Source organism: Triplophysa rosa, linkage group LG11 (genome assembly GCF_024868665.1).
Source record: "Triplophysa rosa linkage group LG11, Trosa_1v2, whole genome shotgun sequence".
In the NCBI taxonomy this organism is placed as follows: domain Eukaryota; kingdom Metazoa; phylum Chordata; class Actinopteri; order Cypriniformes; family Nemacheilidae; genus Triplophysa; species Triplophysa rosa.
In genome coordinates, this window is record NC_079900.1 from 10422822 (window position 1) to 10448208 (window position 25387).

General features: G+C 39.2%; 2 protein-coding genes across 12 annotated transcripts in view; one reads left to right on the forward strand and one right to left on the reverse strand.

Annotated features, from left to right (window-relative positions):
* Nucleotides 1–4985, forward strand: part of LOC130561366 (transmembrane protein 114) — an 18370-nt gene extending 13385 nt beyond the window's left edge. Inside the window, exons 3-4 of the mRNA XM_057345636.1 lie at nucleotides 2749–2886; nucleotides 4556–4985. Coding sequence (XP_057201619.1) covers nucleotides 2749–2886; nucleotides 4556–4785 — 368 coding nt within the window. The 3' untranslated portion in view covers nucleotides 4786–4985. The remainder of the gene's footprint in view (nucleotides 1–2748; nucleotides 2887–4555) is intronic.
* A 10182-nt stretch (nucleotides 4986–15167) lies between these two features.
* The window catches only part of rbfox1 (RNA binding fox-1 homolog 1), a 231563-nt gene continuing 221343 nt past the window's right edge, over nucleotides 15168–25387 (reverse strand). For 8 of the 11 annotated variants that reach the window (XM_057345620.1, XM_057345622.1, XM_057345625.1 and 5 more), the window contains 2 exons: nucleotides 17965–18040; nucleotides 15168–17187 (listed from right to left, as the gene is read on the reverse strand). In XM_057345620.1, coding sequence (XP_057201603.1) covers nucleotides 17065–17187; nucleotides 17965–18040 — 199 coding nt within the window. In that variant the 3' untranslated portion in view covers nucleotides 15168–17064. Of the gene's footprint in view, nucleotides 17188–17964; nucleotides 18041–20593; nucleotides 20647–25387 lie in introns of all 11 variants that reach the window. The other 3 variants (XM_057345627.1, XM_057345624.1, XM_057345630.1) reach the window with 3 other exon arrangements.

The window sequence follows — 25387 nt, forward strand, 5'->3', positions numbered from 1 at the left end:
CCCTCCCCCAAGGAGTGGTCTCCTAAAAACAGTTTATTGTGGCCGGACAACACACCAACATTCTTAACATTCTTTTAGTAAAAAGAAAACACTTAATCATCTAATGTTTTTAATTATATAGCGTTGTTTCTTAATCCTATGATTCATTAAAACACATCACAACTCATGATTATACTTAGAACATATGCAATGGATTGATTCATAACATTTATTTTTCTTTGTGACTCTTTATATGTGTGTGTGTTTATCTAGATTATTTACGACTCCAACCCCCAAAGTTCTCTGTTTTCTTTGTTTGCCCCAGTACTTTCCACTGAGTGAAATAGAAAGCACATGACCAAAACACACAGCTTAATGAAACAAATGAAAGAAAACACTTATTGATTATATTGATATTTAAATCATACTTTTATCTAAAAAATATTCCCACAAGGGCCATATCGCCCATCCCTGTATACGTATATACCTAAATGGTACATAGGACATTTTTAAAGGGTTACCATCCCACTGACAGCTTTTGTACCTTTTTTTTCAGATTGCATACCTGAAACACCATCCAATATCTGCTGAAGAACACATCATCAAAACCACAAACTACAAAGCTTATAAAACCTGCATTACCTCAGATCCACTAGCCCTAAGCTGGCTCAAATTAGATTCTGTTTCTGTTCTGCTTTGAACAATAGACTCAATAAGTCTTGGTTGCCTGGGTGTTGCTGTGATTAGAAATAACACTTTCTACACAAGGCTTAGGTACCAATCTAAAGATTCAATATGTCATTCCCCTGCACCCTTGTTTGTTTGTCAGCTGAACATTAAAAGACATCTTATATGTTGAATCATGTCAGTTTGTGACAAAAATCATGCAGAATGGTGTTGAAAAACAGGTTAAATGTGAATGAAAGGCTCCTGTCAAATGAAATCACCTAAACAGACATTGGCACTTCTGTTGTAATGGCTTGACTGATTGTAATATGTCAGTATTGTTTTTTTTTACTTTGAAGTGATTGTGGATGACAACATATCACTGTTTGCACTGCCTGTTTGCAGATGTCCAAGCACGTCAACACAAAATGATCTGTGAATTGGTTTTGAAATTGTGTTTTTATAGACCTTAAATACTGCAAAGAAACAGGTTCATATTCACGTTTAAGCAATACAATAGTGATATTTGTGAGCCCAGTCTCATGAATTGCGTATAAATAACACGCGCGTTGCATTATCGTGAAATACGTACGCCAAAGTTCGATTTTGCGTGCATATGATACGCCTATTTTTGCGTGCATATGATACGCCAATTTAGCGCGTGTGCATATTAACCAGCAATTTGTCTTATTAACCTGTCCCCTAACTCAAACCCTAAACCTAATGTTATGTGCGTGCATATTATAACCCAAACCGTAACCTAACAGTATTATTTTAATTATTTCAGTGTTTCCTCTTCATGAACGTTTCAAAATGGCTGCTCTCCAGCGAGGAGCACGCAAACATGGGCGTATCATATGCACGCAAAATCGAACTTTGGCGTACGTATTTCACGATAATGCAACAGCGTGTTATTTATACGCAATTCATGAGACCGGGTTGGTCTGTCACATTGCTGTTGAATGAATTTATGTCACTCCTCAATTTGATTTTGTTGAAATTCAACAGACACTGGACTGAAATGGTCACAAAACATCTAGAAATGCTGAATAAAGGACAATTTAGAATGTTAAGGACAATTTAGTCTTTTATTTTTTCCCCAGCTATCGTGCACGGAACTGCAGATACAAGGGGTGCATCTCAATCTGATTTCTAGTTAGGGCACTCATCAGGAAGTCGGCCATTTTTCAGGTCTGTCTTAGATGCAAAATCCATCCACCTCCCAAATCTCAGCATAGTTCACTTCATCCTGGAAATCAATGTACGTCCTAGATCTTTTAAAATGACAAACCTGTATAGTATTTGGTGTTAACATAATCATAAATGGACATTGCTAACTAGGGAACACAATATAGTTACTGTTTAAAATGCCCCTGCCTGTGTTTGATTAATAATCATTACAGCAATTTACAATAGTCAGGGCCCTTACCAGTGCCCCAACTTGTGTATATACATATACAGTATCTATGTATATGCAGTGATTCGAATACCCACAACCACAAGCTACTGGTTCCATTCTTTCAGTTGAACCCTCTGGAAAATATCAAGGGGAATATACAGCACTTACAAAGCCTCGCTGTGACCACCACAACCTACACAATGAACACCAAATGAGCTTTTCACATTCAGTCATCTGGGTCCTCATGCATGGCTTTCTTAAAATGATCGGTTAATTGTTATTATCAGGGGTTGACTGCATAAAGGACATACAGAATAGGTCATTGTTACCCCAGTGGCCTTTGCGAATATATCTTAGTTTAACACATGACCTCTTAGTTTCAATAGCGTATAACAGACTTTGCAAAATTGCTGTCTGCAAAATGCACCTGTGGCTGAATGCATCTGGCGTTACTGGCATTTCACATAATGTCTCTCATCATGGTCATCACAATACGAAACAAACATCATCCCACCCTTTGAAATGATGCTGATAAGCTTTATTGTGTTATTCAAAAATACAAATTTTCAGGAGTTTGCTACTGTATGGTCCTATCACCGAGAACAAAATAACGTGCAACACAGATGCTATGAAAAAAATGAAGCAGTAGTTGGCTAGGACTGTAAGTGCCCGTACTGATGCGTTGAGATTTTGTCTCTCTCCAGACATGCAAGGAACGTTTATTGTCCTGTTACCTCTCAGTGTGATCGTGCTGTTTGTTGGAGGGATGCTGGGTTTCATCAGCATGTTGGCACGAGCTTACCTGCTGCTGCTCCTGACTGGAGTGCTTCTTCTGTTTGGAGGTGAGCATCACACGCGCCCACCCACCTCCTGCTGACCCCACACATCCGTCATGAATATTCATTCTACTCTTGTCACGCTTCACTAAGCACCTGCATCTCCAGATATTAATAAATAAGCGGCGTGAAGTGCGAAAGGGTTTGTAAAGTGTCACTCTAGTCTGTTTTTTGTTAGTTGTATTTCATACACTTCATATGTATCCATAGCATTTTGAAATAATGTCAGCGGCACAAATACGCAAAGACCTATTAGACATTTTGATACTCTCCACCTCTAAACAGTGGTTTGATCTGTATTAAAAACAATTTTAATCATAATTTTGTGTCTAAACTTGTTTTATTTTTTCATTATAAAAATGTAAGATTGATGACAGGTTTTGACTGATATTTCTTAAGGTTAACTATTTTTTCCACATTCCATTTGTTAAAAACAAAAACATTAATTTTAAGAGTTACAGGTTACCTTTTGGACTCAATGAAAGATGTCTTGTAATGTGACATGGATTTTAAGAGATAACCTCTAAAACTTTTCTCTTCAGTCTGGTCTGTAACATTTTGGTAAGTTGATGTGGTAAATTTGTATTGTGTGTGTGAAATTTTTGTGTAAAATATTCATGAATGTTGTTGCCACAGCGACTTATCATATCTTTGCTTCAGCTTGAAGCATTTCTGCAAGATATTTGCAACATAGTTCAGATTTCGTCCAGGGAGCCTATAGTGTTATTGTGACATCATTTAAAAATGGACTCGAGGGTTAAATTTCAGTTTGAACCTATACCAAAGCCTCGTCATTCATGGGAAAATACAAATCAACTCAAAATCCCTTTCAAGACAAGAGTCTTTCTTTAACAAGATTCACTTGGTAGCTAAAACGGAGGGTTGGGAGCCATTTTCTGTTGCACCATGGCAACAAGTACACATTACATAAACTCTGAACTTAATCAGACTGATATCCCAACATGCAATCTTTGTAAAGCAGTGATGCCCCGAAATGTCACCAGATTATAGATCACAACCGTTCAATTATTGGATTTCCTGGAGATTATTCATCAGCCTCTTCTTTAAGATACCAGCATGATCTGATGGGCTCTGATGATGATGATGAGGGCTTTCAAAAGTTATGGGCTTGTAAAAGGAGAAATCGGTATGAACATTGCTTTCAAGTGCTGTGCACTATTTGCATTGATGTACTGAAGGTGGAACATAAGGTTAATTTGAAAAATGTGTATTTTTAATAGCTTTTATCCTTAAAGCTGATCAGATAAACCACAATAAATAAATGCCATCAAAATTGTAAAAAATATAAGCATAGATACGAAAAATCTCATGTGAGTTAGTAGCTATTTGTATAGATTTGTACAATGTGAATCGTACAAAAACGCACGATTATTAGACAAAAGGAACACTGAAGCCCCTTCCCTAAACTCACCCCTTAATCTAACGTCACTGGCGCAAAAGCAAATCGTGCTACAACATATGAATAAGATCATACGAATTCGTACAAATTAACCATGTCAAATTCCATGGGAATGTTGGAAATTCTGTGTTTTGAATGGTAGAAAGCCACAAACACTAAATGGGATGCGAAAATTATCAGGACAACGCGTTCATTTAGAGCTTCTTGATTCTGAATGTTTTACAAATGTTTGTTCTTCTACTCTACTTTTTATAGCTGTGCTCTCATTGGCTGGAATCTGTGTCTACATGGCCTACTCCGCAGCTGCCTTCAAAGAGGCTGTGGGCATCTCTGGCCCCAAAACCCTGGAGGACATCGACATTTACTTTGGCTGGTCTCTGGTTCTGGCCTCTGTTTCTTTCGTCGGGGAGCTCGGAATAGCCGTGGCATTCCTGCTGGCCTCAGCCAGAGTGAGTCAGCTGACCAATCAGGATGAGGACGAATAATCGGATTTATCAGATATAATGTGAATCATGCCTGTTCTGAGGGCAAGAGAAGAGGATGACACAACATAATGTTTGTTTCTACAAACATTTATAATGAAATCGATGTTTACATATTAAAGGAGTAGTTCACTTTCATCATTTATTTTGGTCTTTTTGAGTCTTGTTTTATTAAATTTGTTTAAAAATGAATTTTTTAACCAATATGTTAGCTTTTTAAAATGATGCATACCAATAAAAGTGTAGTATGTACAGCACTGTTTAATCTTTTTAAAAAATATTTATTTAACACTTTACAGCAGGTTTAGTTCATGTATAACACAATCTATACAGTTTTTGCAGCATTTATTAATCTTAGTTCATGTTAGTTAATACAGTATCACTGTTAATACAGTAATAATGTTAGTTAATACAGTATTTAAAACAAATACAAATGTTCATTCCTCCATCATGTTAGTTCATTGTCATGTTAACAAATACAACTTTTAATTAAAAAAATCTATTAGTTAACATACAAAATTAACAACTCATTGTAACTAATGTAGTTAACTAATGTTAACTACTGGAACCTGATTGTAAAGGGTACCAATTCTTCAATTAAATCCATTATGTAGAATTCCATGGATTTCTTCCCGAATCAGTGCAGGAAAAGGCCCACAGACCGGGAAGCAGCAAACAAGATCATCAGTGAATTCAATTAGTCACTAGACTTTTGCACAAATGAAAGCAGATGCTTCACCCAGTCCAGATGGCTGGAACTGTCCCCCACAAAGAGCTTGTTATAAAATTATTTTACAAATGAAGAACAGGCGCAAGATATCTGATAATACGCCATTATGTCTGAAATTACACTGCAATAAAAATGTTAAAAAACAAGTTCTTTTTGCATCTGCCTGAATGATGGACTATATTACAAAAATTACAAGCACTTTTTTAATCTAATTTGCTTTGAAGTACTCTATAAGCAGAGTTGTTGCTAAAAACGTAAAGGCATGGGACAAAATATTTAAAGCTGGGCCCTTTCTTCACCCAGATCCAATATACTGCACCGCAGAGAAATTAGCACAGGATCCAGGGCAACATCCTTAGTTGATGATGACTTGTAGAGAAAGAGGTTTGTGCATTTCTATTCAAAGATTTCATTCAATTTTATTTAAAGATTGTACACATATGGCAAAATAAAGAGGGAGGATAAAACAAGTATAATCTTAAGTTTAATGCAAATTCCTGTTAACATAATGTATGAATGATGTTCCCCTCGTGTTTCTTGCTTTCTGTTTAAATCCTTAAAGAGGTCATATGGCGGAAGTACGTGTTTTTCTGTGTCTTTGGTGTGTTATAAGTTGCCCATGCATGTATTAGACACGTAAAATTGCTAAAATGAAAGTGTGGGAACAAAAGATGCCTGAAACGCCTCGTCTAACCACACCCCGACGAATGTACGTCACTTCGTAACATGATTTGACTTAAGACCGCCCAAATCTAAACGCAAGTGAGGTGGGCGTACTTGTAAATATCATTGTATCGTCACCGCCGCAGCCATGTCGTGGAGACGCTGTGTGTTTCGTTGCGAAAATAAAGACTCTTTGTTTGCCCTGCCAAAAGATGAGACAACTAAAAACAAATGGTTACATTTTATTTACAACACTGTTACAGAAAAGTACAATCCGAATGTTCAAGTTTGTGTAGCGCATTTCACCGACGATTGCTACACGAACGTGGGAGAGAGATTAAGACCGGCTATGCGCGAAAGCTTTGGCTAAAAAGTGGGGCCGTTCCAACCATTACAACTTCGCTGGCGCTTCAGATTCGCAGTCTGCAAGTATATTTTTATTGTAAAAGACTTTGTTACGGACTAACGCGAGTTGAGTTTGTCGTGTGTTTGTGATCTGGAAATGCAGACACGCGTGCAACGTAAAAAAAGACAACAGAAGTCCTAATAATCAGTAATTATGTTCCAACTAGAGGCAACAAATGTCGTGTTTATAATGTCTTTTTATATTTAGTATTTATTTGGGGTTTATTGTCTTTGTTGAGTCGCGTCGAGACGAGACGTGGCATAACACTGGTTGATCAAGAAGGGCCAAAACGCTCGCGTTATTAATTATGTTACCATTCCCTGCTGTAATGCGACCTTGCTTCTATCTCACACAAACTCTGTATGATGTATATGGTTGTTTGTTTATAGTCTTTATAACGTCGTATATAAAAGGTAAAACAGTTAGCTATAGTTTTTAACTATTTAACATAATATTTTTTTAATTAAACCTTACCAATCCTTTACATCATGCTCAAGTCGCGCTGGCAAAGTTGATGTATCGAATTGATCATCTTCATTTTCCGGATCAGATTCGGGCTCGAATTGATATAAGGAAGTACCGATGACATTTGATCACCTGTCAGGAGAATTGCGTGCGAACATGATGTTCTGAATATGGTAAGAGGCGTTACATTTCCGTGAAATGCTTGCAGTATTCGACCAATCACTACTCACTGGTTAACTGGCCAATCATAGCACACCTCGCTTTTAAGAGCGATGAGCTTTGTAAAAAATCCAGGCGTTTCAGAGAGGAGGGGGAAAGAGGAGATGCAAACATGCACGGTATGTGGAAAATACAGCGTTTTTGAACCTTAAATCCTGTATACACATTACATTACATCTAAAACAAACCATAATATTCATTTTAGCCGTGTCATATGACCCCTTTAAAGACAGAAAAACAATGTCATTTGATAGTTGGAAAATGACCAATAGGCTTTGCAATTATCTGTCAGTGGAACAACCAAGCCTGAATACAAAACCAGAAGTGCAATGGTTATTAGAGTTCTTGGGACACAGCGACAGGTCATTTACTCCAGAGTAAACACTCTGTTGGCTGAAAAATCTTTCTTGTGAAAGACCTCATGTCAACCAGCTACGAGTGTTCCCAAGACTGCCAGATGTATTAGATCACAAAATCCAAAGCTGAGTAAACTCTCAGCCATAAAATGTTTCACCCCTTTTTCTTTTTTTTCCTTACAACTCTCCACTGGCAAAAATAGACAATAATAGGTAGCGAAACAGATTTTGCATTATGCCCTAAAATAGTGGCATGTCATACCTATTATAGAGTTTAGATGTTTTAGTCTCACTTTATTAATAAGACATCAATACCATTGCTCATCATACAAAGAATGAGAATTCTTTGTTTTGAAATTCAATTTCATTGTTAAGGTCTGATCTCAATAAGATCAATAAGGTTGCAGTGGGGTTTTAGCTGCCGTTTTCTATCCCCAGCAACAAAACTATGAACTTTGTCTCCCTCTTTTGGTCAACTGCAGTATTGCCTATTATTTTGAATCTCTTAATATTCCTCACATGCACCGTCTATAGCTAGAAGATGAAATCCATCAATTCCTCTGGTACTACTGGGACCCTAAAAAGAACCAAAGTCTAATAGTCTGGATTTATGCATGTCTATTACAGTGTCTATTTATGCATGTCTATTACGTTGCGTACGCACAAAATGGGGCTGGAAACGTGCGTACGCCACTTTCCACGCAAAGGGTGTGATCTATTAAAAGCAAAGTTGACGGGAGAATGTGCGCACCTGTAAGCAAACTCTGACCCATGCGTACGCACATTCTGGAGACATGGGGCGACACAAATGGTGAGTTAGTGAACTTAGTTTGCAGAAAGTAAGTGTGATAAAAACAATTATAAGCATTTATGCCTCACACACATTTATTTTGACCTCATATCCGTTAAAGATCCACATTATCACGAAGATTAAATCTGAAGAGTTATTTGCGCTTGAATTGAGTGATAATTGTTTCATGCACCTTCTTGTAAAATCCAACTCTAATCTTAAATAAAAATTCATTCTAAATATTTAATCAGCGCTGTCTCACCATCACACTATGAGCGCATGATGAGGAGATGATCTGACTGAATAGGGACAGCATCAAATACCATAACTGCAGAACACAGTGTAAATAAATAACTAAATATATTTTCCTTAAATACTGTGCATAATCATCGAATGTCAAAGTCTGGAGATACAGTTATTAAGCTCTCGCACAATCGTTTCTCTTTATGTTCCCGTTATCAGTCCTAACTATGATCATAACAAAACCGGAATGAAGAAACATTTGTCTTTTACAATTATGTCTTCAAATTTGATCTCAGGTGAAGGACACCACAAATTAATGAGGTGATTTTTATGAGGTGTTAATGATCACTCTAAATGCTGTAAACATATAAAGACAGAGACCTTCTTTTTGATAATTATCAAATTGATAATTACATCAATTATCAATTTGTAAATCGTAGTGAATCTCATGTGTGGCCATTTGTGATTTCGTTGCGGAGATAAAGGATGGGATCTTGTGTTTTCGGCAGTTTTACATCATTTTTTGTTATTTTTCTATGGCATCTGATAGCTGTTGGACCCGGAAACGGTATACGGCCATTATGACGCGTGACGTCAGCCTCAACAAGCGGATTGGATGCCAGGCTCATTAAAATACAAATCAGTATTCATGAGATGCTTTGCATTGACTATTTATGGGTAAAAATGGGCGTGTACAGGGCGGGATATGAGGCCGATTCACGTACGCACACTTGCAGGTGATCTGTGATTTATAAAGCGAATATTGCTTACATGTGTGCGTACGCACGGTTTTATAAGTCTGAATACTTTTTGGCGTACGCTGTTTTTGGCTTTCGGGCGCACGTACACTTTTAGTAACGATCCTACGCACAGCTTTATAAATGAGACCCCTGTACAGTGGCCAGCAAAGTGCTATGAATAGCATTAAAATTCTTTGTGATTAAAATAAATTCAAGATAGATTTTACCGTCTAGCATTACTAATATAACATTTTTACATTTGAGATAGAATATTGCGACAATATCGTAATATAAAAATCTGACTCGTAGCCCTACCTTGCATGCACTGTAAGTTGCTTTGAATAGAAGCACTTGCCAAATGCTTACATATAAATAGGCCTATCTAAGAGATATTTAGTAAAAACTACTCTTTTTTTTACATTTTGAATTTGTCATTAAATAAATCTAAATATTCATACCATAATGCATGTTTTACAATGAACTCCTTAAAATACCACTTGAACATATTTGGAAAAAAGTTGTAACCCTTTAAACATTGCGTTTCACATTTAAATCCACCTGGTGGCAGATTTAAATTATTTTCTACCACCACCGAAACGCATCACAGGCTTCTTTACTGCGTCAGGACCCTCGCCTCGCGCTACAACGACCACTGTCATCCCACCGGAGCAAGATGCGTCTTAAACCAGCCTAAACATCGGCGCTCTGAGACGTATGAATACTTACCACGCTGCCAACCCACAAACCCAAGCTGCTCAGTCGTAAAAATGTAAAAGTGAGCGGGGTCGGGGCAGAAGAAGCCACACTTCACACTGGCATCAATTACGGGGAGCAGTTTGCAAATAAACAAAGCTGCTGCCTCTCATAAATTCTGCGCGTAATTACGCACTGCAGATGCATGGAGGGAAGCAATGAGATGCAGGCAGACGTTATTTATCCCATGAAGTCACTGGCGCTGCCGACAAGATGGAGCTGATCAAATATTAAAGAGCAGCATATGGAGGTGCTGGGTATGAGGAGGCCAACAGCAAGGTAGGCATAGAGGAGAGAGAGGGAGAGAGAGAGAGAAGAGGAGTGGGTGTGAGAACGATTAAAAGAGAGAGACAGAAAAGGAAGGAGAATGAGGAAAGAGTGGGTGTGACGGAGATGGAGAGAAAGCAGAGAGAGAGAAAAGGAGTGTGTGTATGACTGAGGGAGTTAATGAGACAGAGAGGGAGGGGGGAAAGCTGTATCACTTGGCATGTCAAACCGCAGTCGACCTAGATGTCAGCAATATGGAGATGGGGCTTGTGAAGTAGCTACTGTGTTTTTGGGCAGAGGAGTCAGGAACTGATGGGATTGAGGTTGGGGAACACGCAGAGGGATCAGCCGCCCTTCTTGTTCTTATCTATTGTCATTATGAGTTATGAAAGAATAGTTTCTAAATTATGGCTGGCAAGCACATTTTTCCTTATTCTACACAACAGTGTAGATTTTAGAATTACAGTTTTTGTGCGTATTTTCACACGCACTTGTCATTCTCAACCTATCCAGCAGGTGGCAGTACAACACTGCAAATGAACACGAATGACACCGGTATTGACATCCTCAGCCAATGTGGATCATGAGGGATGCATTGGATGGACCTAGTAAAACAAAAATAAAGCGGTTATAAACTCTATTCCTTCAAACAACCCCCTTCTAGCAGCACCATAGATAATAAAACCAACAGACAAGCATTCCATCTCACGGTGGTGGTATTTCATGAGAGAGTATTGAACATCGAATCAGGCATAACCATTCTTACTCTAAAAATCGGAATAATATTCTATTGTGTCGGTGAAAGCATCTTTTGTGCTTCCGATGCACACGGAACTACAGACCGCGTGTTTGGGAGACAAAGAAAAATGTCATCATAGAAATGTCCTGCTTTTGTAAAGAAATGTTTATGAAAAAGGTTTTAGTGAATCGAAGAGTAAGACGGATGGAGAAAAATATGACTCGATAAAACGTCTGCATATTATCAGACCATGATAATCAGATTTTCCACGCTCACGTATTCCATGCATTACACATCGGAATCATTGCTCACATTGCGAAATCCAATGCAAATCTCATGCATGCGATTTTATTAGATATGTAAGAACCGTGATTTGTGACTACACGTGCCAAAACAAATAAACAACAGCAGATTGCAAGGTGCAAAGCTGTAGATTTCATGAGGGTTCCAAAATGTAGCCTATTATATGGACTCCTAACTGTGTATATCAATCCGTAATTGAAAACAATTGTTAAAATATGTTTCTACCAGTGTTTGAACCCAACCCACGCCCCTTGGGAAAGCGTGAACAGATGTTCTCAAACTCTAGAAACAAAACGAGTGAAGGCAGAAATAAAACGATAAACCTATTTATATATTTAGATAGAAGTTTTATTTTTAGCGCTGGCCATGTGGCAGCAACACATTCTGCATTCTAAGTAAAATTCTACATTATATTTAATGGATCATAGTAATCCCAGGAAATTCAAAGGAGGGTGTATATCTGGAGAATAAAGTGCGTAATAACGTTTACCACTTTCCATCTGTTCAGGTGTTTACCTTTTTCTTTTGACAAGAATAATTGAAGCCTTACTGAAGAATGGCAGCTAGACATTAAGGGTTAATATTACAGCATTAATGTAATTCCATTACAGTAACGACTGATGCTTCTTGACATGCATGGCTTCCATCAGTTCCTGGGGCAATGTGTTACATAACCTCATTGTAAGGTGATGGTATATAGAAGATGAGAGTTATACAGTGAAGCCGCACTTCAGTGAGGATCAATCTCGCAATATGAAGCCCTGTAATATATACAGGGTCTATAGAGTCATGCTTTGCTTGTGTTTACAATAAAAGCATTCCCATGTGTGCACACTTGGCCTACTATTAACTTTGTAAACTGAGCATGCAAACAATTTGAATAAAAACATCTCCATAGGATTTTTTTTGCAAATGCAATTATGTCCATAATGCAGCTTCATACCGCAGATGTTCAAAATGTGTAAAGGCTCTTTTAGGACAAGACACGATCTCTTGCTTTCAGCTAATCCGTGGTTTTATCCATTCAGTTAAACTCGTTTCTGCCACCACAGGCGTCTGCCAATTTAATAACTGATATTATGGTTTTGAGCTAATGTCATTTTCTATTTCCCAATATAGACATGTTAAAACATATTATGAGAACATCCAGGAGAATGTGTTTTTCATCAGAGTTAAAGTGCTCTGGGAAAACACATTTAAGTGCATTCAAGAGAGCTTGAATGTTGTCATCGCACAGAGTGATGCATATTAAAGCAACGCTTTGTAGTTTTTCGACCTTAAAATAATGTCTCTTAGATCATTTCAGTAGTAGAACAACTATTAACCAGATAAATCCAACTGCCGCGGCTACCCGAGGAGCCTCCTATAGAGGCTGCAACCACACTCTGTAAGTTCTGTGTTCGGGTCGGTACACACAGCCCCGCCCATCCCCTGCATGCGGAAGAGTGCGAAATGGTTTCCAAACAACGTTTCTGCATTTGCCGGTTCCATCAGCTTGGGCAACAAATTCACGTGCATTGCGCTGCCCACCGGGAAGCTTATACAGCGACAGTATTTAACAGACTATTGCGCTTATCTACCACATGGGGGAACACGTGAGCAAAAGTTCTAAAGTGTTGCTTTAACGTTTACAACTTTACATTCATCAGACTATTTCTGCAACGTGACGTCATCTATCACGCAGGAATGCCGATAAGCTCGGCACGTCACCTCACGTGAACTGCAAGCACTTCCAAGCCGCAATTTGGCGATGTTAAAACTGAATGTGGCAGAAATGGTGCGTATTCTGCCTTTCGAAACTGAAAATGGCAAGTTTCACGAAACGCACTGATCGTCGGTGGGAGTCAAACGAAAACAAGTCTCGGGCAGCTCAACATAGCTCTCATTTGCATTAAGGGTCTGATGAGTCATTTGGAGACTCCGGAAAAAGACAGGGCTGCGGGAGGGAGAGGAGGTGGAGGGCGAGGAGCTTTCCCTCAGCGGTGCGCAGTCGTAGCGCTGGCAGCGTCGCGAGGTCTCCCCTGGAGCAGTGTTTAGAAGCCTGGTGCCTAATCTCTGATGAAATGTCTATTATCAGAGGCTCTGCGGGAGAAAGTGGAGCAGAACAGATATGATGGAGAGGCGATTAGCTTCTGCCCTGCTGCCTCCTGCTTCCCTCTAGCTCACTAAGTCATTCATTCGTAATGTGCGCCTCCTGTATCAGCTCATGTCATGAGCGGCGAGAAAGTTTGCATGAAATCCAGCCGACTGGTGACAATTTAAGAGCAAGGGCCTGATAAAGCTCACACAGGCGAGGGTTGCTAGGTGCCGTGCACAAATCGTGGATATGACAGTAACTTGTGCGGGTCACGTTCGTGACGAATGGCTGGGGAGACATTTAAAATTTAAGTGCAACTGCAAGTGGCTGACGGTTTTTGTAATAATGAGCATTGTGACGTATTGCCATTTCCTCAGGAAGCGTGCTCCGGTTGTCTGTAATGAACACATCACCGCGAGTGTGCGAGCTACATTTAAAAGTGTATGATTGCAAACCATAAAAGTTTGACGGTTGATGTAAAAGATGTGAACTCTAACAACCCCACAGAAAATCACTTGAAATGTACGCACGTGACAACTCTGATTTGTGTGTCTGCAGTATTATGTGTCCACTCTCATCCTGATAATCATTTAAATAAAGAGAGACACAAATTACTTCATTTAATACGTGATTTAATTCAGAAACCTAAATCATCATTTACTGGCGAGACTCTGAGCCAGTGAGAAACCGGGCCGAATTAAGACCATTAGCCCTCCTTTAGCTCTCCCCGTGGACTCGGTGACAGAATAGGAAGAAAATGTACATTTTTCATAATAGAATTAATAACCTATTTTAAATTACGTCTCCGACTTGTGACCCACTATACGTTAATTATTGATCACCCATTTCTGTGAAGAGGTGTTGTAATTACCTAGCATAATGTGACTCCTTCATCACATTTAAACATTTATATTGCTTATCTTCCACAGGAACCTCTGGCTAAGTTTTTCCAATTACACAGATCAAATCGAGAACGTGGGGTAATTCTTCTTTTCTTCAATTAGAACTATCTGTGGCATACATCATTGATGAAAATCCGTCATACCTCGGCAAAATGAGAAAACGATAATGAATATCTCCTGCTTACAGTTATGGAGGGCAGACAGGTTCAAGTTTGATGCGAGGGGGCTTTGTGATTCTTCAAAGTAATGTTCTTCGTATGATCCTCAGAATACCGTGGTTACGCAAACGGTTCTCCTCCCAACCTTTTGCGAAACTGCATAAATCTACTATTATTCGTAACTATTTTTCAAACCTCCAACCTATATGTGCCATACGTATAAATTGCTCGCATGTTTCGTTTTTCATGGAAAATGCGTCTGTGGGAATATTTCAGACCCGAGATGTTTCATAACCCTTGTGTGCTGAAAGTGTGGAGGATAACCTAATCACACTGCAAAAATCCGATCTCGCTCCTTCATCCCAAATACAGAGACGGTCTTCTTATACAGATGACCAAGTCAGACCTGGAAGCATCAATTCCATTTATCCTCCTCGGAGATGATCATTTTCCCTTCGCCTTGAGCTTTCGAATGTAATTTTAGTCAATGAAATCACATCAGAGGCAAACTGCACTCCATCATCTGAGCACGGCAGCCACTTGGCACATTAAAGAAAGCACCCCACACAAATCCCCTTATCTTGAGAAACTTTATTGATGGTTATTGTTATGCAGATCATAGTTCATGCACATACAATGACAAGGAAAAAGCCTGTCCACAACACGTACTGAAAGCAGAAAGAGCAGAATCACAGCAGTGGGTAAGATATTTTTGCCAAGTTGTGTGATGTGACACACACGGTACACAAGAGGATATTTGCAGCTGGATAAATTTAAGCCGCTCTTTTGTTTGCATTTTATGCAATTGAAACTTTTATAAATACAAAAGAAAGAAAAACGAGATATTTGACAAAACCTCTAATTCGGTATACTTGTAAACAACATGAAGGGAAGTCTTCGCATACGCACAACCAAGCTGCGACTCATCGGGATCACCTTGACAGCTTGTTTGTGTAGCACTTGTAAATGACATAATTCTCATTATTCCTATTTACATATAGATATCTTTTTCACAAGTCATATATTTCTCAGTTTCTTGATAATCAAACAGTTTCAAAGTGTAAAGGCTGTGTTCTAGAAAATAATATTACAAAGGATGTCACATTAAAAATGATATCAAAACTAAACACTCGAGAGAAGCCGAACCAAACAACAACATACAAAAAAAAAAGAGAGACAATAACATAACATCCCACAATTGAGAAGTGATGAAAAAATTGCAGGTTGTGTGTGCAAAATTGTACAGTTGACAAAAATACTATGATTATATCTACATAATGATTGCATTACTTGTAAAGTGTTGATATAAATCTGTGTATGACTCCATAAAAAATGAGACACCTTTCTCTAACAGTTGTTCTACCACACTAAGTCTAAAACATTATACAGTTGTGTTTTTCGTTTAAGAGAACATTTTCACCGCACAGATCAAATTTAATACACTGTTAGTTTATTTTTTCACTCTCATCTCGTACAAATAATCAGAGTTTCTTTACCTCTGGAAAAACAAAAGAAAACAGAAACAAAAAATAGAATCGGCGCGACTGCCGCCGCCGCCTTTTTTTTTTTAGTGTTTCATCTCTCCCGTATTATAAAAGTCAGCATTTATATCAATCGACGTACTGGAAGTACTTCAATATAAAAAGAACATCATGTGGTAGGCCTAAACTAGTAAGGGTCTGACTTAAGGACTAGATAATAGTTTAGTTAAACAGTAAAATACTGTTGTGGTGAACTTTCAGGGAGTTTCTACGAGCTGCTATGTATAATCTGAATATACACATTTAACACCCCAGGAACATAACCTTTGGCTTTGAGTAATGACTGATATAAAACAGCTTAAATAATCGATACCTCAGTGGTCTCTTTAACCAGCTCCGCGTCTTCACCGCGCACACCAACCCATACTGCCAGCCCAGTCTTTCGCCCACCACAGAGAATGTATCTGTATCTACTCCTACTCTACCCACAAACCCCTCTGCTCTTCCTCTACAGAACCCAGAAATGAAAGGAACCAAAGTGAGACGAAAAGGCGATGTGAACCAAAGCAGAAACCACTGGATGACTCTAGTCACTTACACTCTTACAAAATATGATAACCCCAGAGTGACTTGAATATTTATCATACATGACTCATTTACATGGTAAAGCCCTAACAATTCGTATCTTATGTTTTTCTTTCATGTTTTTCTTTTTCTTTTTTTTTTTTATCTAGCAGCTCTCTAGATCACCACAGAAACCTCTACAGCCAACAATCTATGTAATCTTTAGAAATTAAAAACCCACAATATTAAAATACACAGCACAAAATATCTGAGGTATAAGATGAAAAATATCAGTTTTTGTCTTCTCTCTCTTAAGAGATGCTAAAATGATGCACTACTGCATGTATTGCAATACCCAGGCCTCTGAATAACTCCTCCTTTACCCCCACAGGAAGATTCTCAATAGGTTTGGAAAGGTTTTTTTTTTTAGTATGGCGCGAAACGGCTGTATCCACCTCGATATATACTAGCCTGCAAAGAAGAAAGAACGAGACCCACATCATCGGCGTGGCTTCTGGTCTTGGCATCAGTCAAGGGAGCGAAAGCATTCTGGAAAAGAAGCCACGGGTTTGGACAAGTTTAATGGACACAGCCCAGAGGAGACCTCGGCATTCAGACGGTGTACTGTACATACCCCCCGGACGAAACCAATCACTTCCTTCATGCAGCAAGCACACCACAACACCACATGCCATAAGAGATACATTCAGCTACTTAAATCGCAAAGAAAATGGGTGAGATATGAAACAACAGAGCAAATGAAAAAAAGGCAAGTTCGGCGTTTCGTAGCGCGACGCTCGCATTCGACATGGGCGGCCGAGATCAAAAGCGGTCCACATACAAACAAGCCGCACATCACAGCGGACACCTGGAGACATGCTGCTCGCGGTCCTCCTCGCATTCTTTCGTTCGCTCCCCTCTCCCTCTTTTAGCTGTTGCCACAGCACCACTTAGGTGATGGATTTAATTATCAAAATGACTAATTATTCCATTAAGGAGAACGCTCGGCTAGGTGATATTCACAAAATGAGAAATATAATAACTAACATGCACTACACTGCCAAGAAATTAAGACATTTATCACGTTTACTGGGAGGATTAATGTGGCATTTCAGGTGCCGTTAGCGCAAGAGACAAATTCAATTAAGTTTAAGTGAGGAGATGTCACCAGCGCTCAAATCCATGCAGGGGGAGAAGGTGGGAAGAAAAGAAGCGCGCATGACGAACAGAGAAAAAGAAAGCGGTAATGAGGAATGACTTGGAAACGGTCAGGAAGGAGGAAAAGCCAGGTAGAGAGGTCGGAATGGAAAGAGCGCGGTCACTCACCATGGCACCAACGCTGTATGTGGCTGCTGGAGCAAGTGCGTGGTTGTAGGGGTCGGCAGCATAAACTCTTCCGTAACTGTGGAAACATGGAGACGAATCAGATTACAAAGTTCAACGCCCGCATCTCTTTATCTATGCAAACACAAATGGCGTACAGTAGAACACCACAGTTGAAGCAACTACACATGATGATGATTTCAGAGTGTTTTGAAAATGACATTTAAATGAAGTCAAAAGGAGAACATCACATTGTTTTGCCCTCATGCTGCGCAGGGCAGGAAAAACATCACTGTTGGAAAGTTGAAGAGCCATTTGTGCAAGATTGAACTAGTTGGTCACTAGTGTCTAGTTGTGCGACAGCTTTTATTTGTACAGCTGCATAATATTTGGTGTTTAACTCTAGCCATTACTAGTTTACAATTCGATACACTTGCACGAAAAAACCCTTCAATTTTTTAGTAGTTTCATTTAGGAATATTGATCAAAAAGGCAAAAATACATCACAGGAAACAATAAACAGACCAGAGATCAATGTTTCACAGTACTTGCAGGAAAACCAAAACCAAACAGCTGTTCATTATCTTTGGTTGGGGCCGACATCACTGAAACATCTATATCGCAGGACTTTTACTGTGAACGTGTGCAACAATGCTTGTAATATATACTCGCCGGTACAAGGCTGGCATTTGTGTTTTAGCCTAAAATCTCTTATTCTCCCTCAAAGCTCAGGCAGATTTTACGGATTTAGACCTCGGAGCGCCGCGAGGGAAAATAACCTGAAATATCGGCTCCTCAGAGCCTGGTTACGCATGCATGGCGTTTTTGGACCCGATAAGAGCCAATCAGAGGGCAGGGAAGAGCATGGAAATAAGGCAATTTACATATTCTTGCACTCCCGGCGATTAAGAAGTTAATCCACTGCAAATTAGTATAGACATTGTTATTCACTACACAGTTGCTCTGTCTTCATATTTCAATGCTTGGCCAAGTATTTTGTTTGACCTGCGTTATCTGTGTTTACAGGGGTTAGTTATAATGAGTATGCAGGCAGTGATCAAACCACGGCTGCCTCCACTATTCTGGAGCTAAAACTGAGAAGGTGACCCTCAGGGTAGAACACCTGGTGGATTATTCCTAAAGTTTGAAGTAAGGTAAGAATGTTGAGCGGATGAGTAACCTGCACATATTAAAGTAATATTGTTTATTATGTAAAAACCTTGTATAGGAGTGTTTTTTTTTTTTAAACATTCCCGGATGGACGTGCAATATACATTTGCTGATGCATTTAAAAACAATTACGCTTAAATCCGTCCTTGTGATTATTGGTTTGTCCTCTTCTGCCGTCTATACTAGACGACGCCGCCTGCCTATAGAGACAGGTTGATGGCAAAAAAGCCTGATTTATGAGGCTGGTAAGCTCTATGTTTGTTAATGAACGTGAGTGACTCTAACATACACCTAAATTAGATCTGGGCCCTGAGATACAGGTTAATAAATCTCAGATGGCTGGGATACATCTGCATTATTGACTACATGCTCATTATTTTGGAAAATGTGCGCTCCAGCAGTGCTATTCCTCTAAAAGTATTGACTTTTCCCACCAGGAGACCGCACAGACAGCCCACTTCTACACTTTCTTAAAGAATATTAGGCTGTACTTTTGGGGCTATGACGCTAGTTTCTTCATGCGTACATCCTTTCCCTTTTCCATTCCTACTGATTATGTTCGATGCAGCCTTTTATCAGCAGGGTTATCAGCAATTATTGAACTGGGACAAACAGACCATCATTTGCAAGTTTTTCAGTCTCTAAATTATAGATTCCGATTGTGTTTTAGAGCAAACAGCTGATGTCTTCGAAAAAGTGGCTCCTGCTAAATTACAGCCTTGTTAGGATATTCATTTTCCCTGGTTGGGAAAAAAAAGAGAAAAAGAAAGAATGCCGCAAAAATCAATGTGCAGATGGACAGATCCATTTCCTTTTCAATAGACTACCACTAAAACCAGAAACAATCACAAAAGGTGTCATTCCCCCGATCTAGCCACCTACAGCCAATGTGCAAGACGTACACTACATGAGCAACCTTGATCAAACAATGACAACATCACCAGCACCACACGCTTCTAAAACAAAACACAAACAACAACAAAAAGACCCTCTCGTGCACACACACTCACACACACACAAATGTAATGGAGATGCTCTTACAGGGAGGCGGCGAAGGGGAGCGTGGGGGAGAACTAAAATGAACGATGGAACACAGGAAAATTGACACACAGACTTCAAGCGTGTGACAAGCGTGTTCATTTCACTCTTTACGGAACACATGCCTCTTCCAAGCAGTGCCATGGGAAAGAGTAGCAAAGGATGAGAACTATGAATGCGATGCCTTCCAGCTATTCTCATGCAGAACTCCAGAACTACTCCACTCGTCCAAAAGGGCATTCAAGAAAACGTATTGAGAAAAAACGTAACATCTACTAATCAAAGGGGCAGAAATAAGGAGACAGCCGGGCAATAGAAGCACTCACTGTCAGGGTGCATAAAAAAGGGGTATGCTCGCTCCCTCGTGGGTGCATCGAGAAAGTGAGGGTGGATTTGGTAATTCATTTATATTTATTTATTTTACCTGAGGAGGTGTTACAAGAAATTTCATCTGCTGCAACGAAGACGAAATGATTTCTGCAAGAGAAGATAAAATTTACAATGCCGCCTGCTGATTGGCTGGATGGACGAGAGGCGAGGGGGAAGGGTAGAGGAGGAGGGGTGTTAGGGATGAGGAGGTAGGGAGGAGAGATGGTGAGGGTGCTTGGCATAAATGGGTGAAAGAACCGGCTCTGTGCAGTCCCACACGCCACAGAACAGCGAAGGGGAAAAGCATGCTGGGAAATGCAAATGTGCACGGGGGAATAAAGAAGAGGGTTAAATAAAAGACATACACAGTGTATCAGAGATGAGACTAAATCATAACTCAAGAACCACACAGCACATGGGTAGAGTCGGGCTTTAGTCCTCAGACCGGGGCCGATTCAATAGAAAGGGCAGCTGCGCACGAGACGCTTTGATTCAGCCGCTCTAAATGTCCTCTGCTTTGTAAACCCACTTTCTCTGTCACTATTGTTCTGTAAAAGTCAAGGAATTGCATTCACAGCATTACTGAATACTGCTGGGATGGCCTTGAACGGTCACATAAACATAAAAGCCGGCTGTAGAGCCGGCAGAAACACCTCAGACTGTGACCGTTATACAGGGATGATACTAGAAATCATCACAGATCATATTATACATCACAGCACTAATGTGCTGTGTAATCATGGACTTATCTGTGAATATAAAAAAAGAAAAAGCCCTGTATCTGGAATAGCTTAAATAAATAGTTCACACACAATTTAAAATTCTGACATCATTTACTTATCCTGATGTCATTCCAAACCTGTATGAATCGCCTGCAGAACACAAAAGAAGATATTCTGAAGAATGATTTAGGGGCTCCATTGACTTCTACTGTATGGACACAAAACCACTGAGACATTTCTCAAAATTTCTTATTTTGTGTTCCACCGAAGAACGAATCATATACAGGTTTTGAACGACATGAGGGTGAATAAATAATGAGAAAGATTTCTTGATTTTTATAATATAAAAAAGCAGAATTAGCCCTTAATCTTTATCGCGAGAGCTGTCAATCATTTAAAAATGTAAATAAATGACATGATAGAGATAAATGAATCAAAATGATCACAATATATCATAACTTGCTTGAAAATCCCTATCATTTTTTTCTTTTGTTTCCTTTTATAATCTTACGACATCACGTTAATGTGGCACATGAGTAAAGCATTCTCACATGATTTGTTATGGTGTCCACTGTTTTTTAAATGTTAGCCTATGCATTAATTCTTCTATCGTGGTATTTACAATTTACAATTACTTATACTAAATTAACATTAAATTGACATCCCTAATTTATTTTAACATTTACATGTCCGTACCTACAGAAACAATATAGGTAGGACTAGCGTATAATTAATAGTCCTGTTGTAAAAAAAAACCCTGAAAACTTTTTGTATTGCTGACAGGATGTGGGTTAACAGTGCATTGTGGGTAAATAAACATGACAAGCATGAGCCGTATCATTGGTTGCATTACACAGGCTTCATGAGTCACTGCACAGGTGTGACAAATGATGTGTCACAGGCCAATCTCACGTCTAATTAGAGACATAGGTTGGCCGCCATATTGCCAGGCCCCTTTTAATTGCCGCTTGGAGCTATATTTAATAACTAAATGAATCATTTATTCCCGTTAAGCATTCAGATTGAATCGGCCCACTTAATCATCTTAGGGGGCTTGTTTTGAATACAACGTTCTATATGGCATGACAGTATTGACCGTATCAGTGCACACCAACACATACATACAACTACACTCACACATACACACAATCTTGGGAGTAAAGCTCAATGCAGACATGCATTTTAGTACATGCATTAAATGGTGCACTTTCTATATTTCATACTGCCTTTATACACACTGATATAGATATCGTTGTGTTGGCTTTCAATATGACCTTTCATACCCATTACAGATTAAACATGCACTTTATGGACACACTAAAGTCACAAGCACTTTCAAGCAATACTACACTGTACTGCATATAACATATTGTAGATTCTGTTACACTTCCATTTAACTTCTATTCAGTATTTATATCTCTCTTTCAGGATCTGTCATTTATTTATCAATACTAATATGACATGATGTCAAATTCCATGTAGCACAAATTATGTGGACAAGGTTAATGGACAAAATCAGACACCCGTCCAACATATCTACATTGTTAGTAACATAATTTGCTTATGTGCTGAATAGACGGGCCTCAGTACAACTTACTGAGTTGCCTAAGCTTCCTGCACAGCTGCTACTCCAGCCCTGGGGGCTTCTATCCGGTCCAGGGAGCACCAGAAACACGCATGACACCACACGGCTATGGGCCACCTCAACCTTTCCTGAACAAGCTTCACGGGCACAGAGGTCAGCCGGTGCTGGTACACACACAGAATTACAGAGTTGTAGGAAGGGAGGCTACTGTGTACCGCTGACCCATCTGGCCCAGCCGGCAGCTGTTCAGATGAGAATGACAGAGCCTTGAGCTCTGAAAAGTGATTTGCGAGAGAGAGAGAGAGAGAGAGAGAGAGATGGTGCCCTGACCCTAAATCGGCCTCTCAGCGCCACCTCCAGATGTGAGGTTGACCCTGGAGATCTCTAACAGAGAGCAAGTGAAGTTCTGAAAGAGAGCAGTCAGGGGAGCATCTCTCTCCAAGAGCAGCCAGAAACCAGATGTGCCGGCTACATCTAACAAGCCAACGATACGAGCTCCGGGAAAGCAGGTGTCAGAGAGCTCCGCCTGGTTAAGATAAAGCTTTGGCGCCACCACGCAAGGCGAGAGTTCAACTGAAGTCAAAACGTTCGCAGGATTAGCAGAGATCAGAGTCGATATCTTTCATGTGAGGTGATAACATCTTACAATGCAGAGAAGTTATTTTAAAATTTATTAAACTCTCGAAAAATGTTTCTCGTGTAGGCATGAATAATTTAGTTTTTATGAAGGAGGAGAGATTATAAGTCATTTACATTACGGATTAATAATTCAATTCGTTGAATCAAAAAAAATGTAAAAAATGTATGACTTCTCAATAACAATCATTTATAAACTCTATTAGGAACGATCAAGCAAACTAATTTCGGCTTGATTTGCACAGCCGTCCTAATTTGTATGTTCAACGGTAGTTGCAATTTCCCAAAGCTACTTTTGTTCTCAAAATGTGTTTAATGGTAAACAAAATAATTCAAATTTTATTGAGAGACTCTTCATTTACATAATCAATCAAGCAGATCTTTGCAGAAACAACATGAAGTAAACTTACTGAATTGAATCAGCGTTAGGATTAGTTCTGCCCACTGGCGAAGCAATGAACATGTCTACCTTTAACATTTTTTAATAAAAACTAAACCAAAGGCAATATTTGGACATTATAAAAAAGTTATTAAAGTATTTTCTACTGACAAACAACTACAGTTAAAACATTTGCTGTCATAACTCTGTCAGCCTGTGTAGTTTTGTAAGTTTTTGTTGTTTTCTCGCCTAGCTTAAGAAATCAAGTGGTCGTGCCAACACATCTACTGAGTGGTGCGTGAGTGATGCTTTGTCTGCGCAAAAGTTGGCACCACAATATAAGACATTGTGGGTGGTTGTCAGGGCATTGCTATGTGGTTGCTAAGGTGTACTGAGTTAAAAGAACCTAAAGTCTTTATTGCATCTTTCTGGCTAGTTATAGCTCTGAAATTTAACCCTATAAGAATTATTTTCCAGTTTAAAGGGATAGTTCACCCAAAACTGAAACGTCTGTCATCATTTACTCACCCTCTTGCCATTTCAAACCTGTATGACTTACTTTTTTCTGAGAATACAAATGAAGATATTTTGAAGAATGTTGGTAACCGAACAACAGCGGCACCCATTGACTTGAATTGGTTTTGTGTCCATACAATAGAAATGAATAGGTACCGCTGTTGTTAGGTAACATTCTTCAAAATATCTTCTTCTGTGATAGAAGAAAGAAAGTCATACAGGTTTGAAAGGAGTAAATGATGACAGAATTTTCATTTGTGGTTGATTATCCCGTAATTTCGAACTGCTGGCACTACAATTGTGCCAGTGAATGGAAAGGTACACTATGTACCTGTATATAAGTAGTGTATGTCTATACCCTTATGAAATTCTATTGCCTTTTTAAATCTAGAAACATAGCATAAATTAAAAGGCTATTACCTTTAGACTGTGTCTGTTTTTATTGTGCATAGATTTTATTCCACAGCCATAGGTTATAAATAAAAAATAAATATAATTTTAATGTTTACCTTGAACAACTACAGCTAGAGCACAAGATCTTTACATGATTGCTTAACGGGAAAGTAATCGAACCACCAGAAAATCAGATTACCGCAAAACCATAAAAGATTTTTCATAACCGAACCCCCCACAGCATGAACAAGGGTCCTTGGAATCAATAACTGTGTTTTGTATGACTGTCTGACACTGTCTGAATCTTTAAAGGCACACTGTATTTATCCAAAGAAATCCCTGCATGTAAGAAGACGACGTACAGTCAGACTCAACAACATGCAGCTCGCAATTGGCAGACATCAGAAAATGCGCTTCAAAAAACAAAAACACAAGACTTTGATGCGAATCATCCCCATTCACAGCTAATGAGCTTTCTTTGCGATGGACGCAGTGCTACACGTACGTACACACACACACACACGCTCTGAAGACCCGGGATGAGCACATAAACATGATGTAATGATGATGATCACCACTCACAACCGGCCGGGTGTGTTTCACAGCACTTATCGAGGC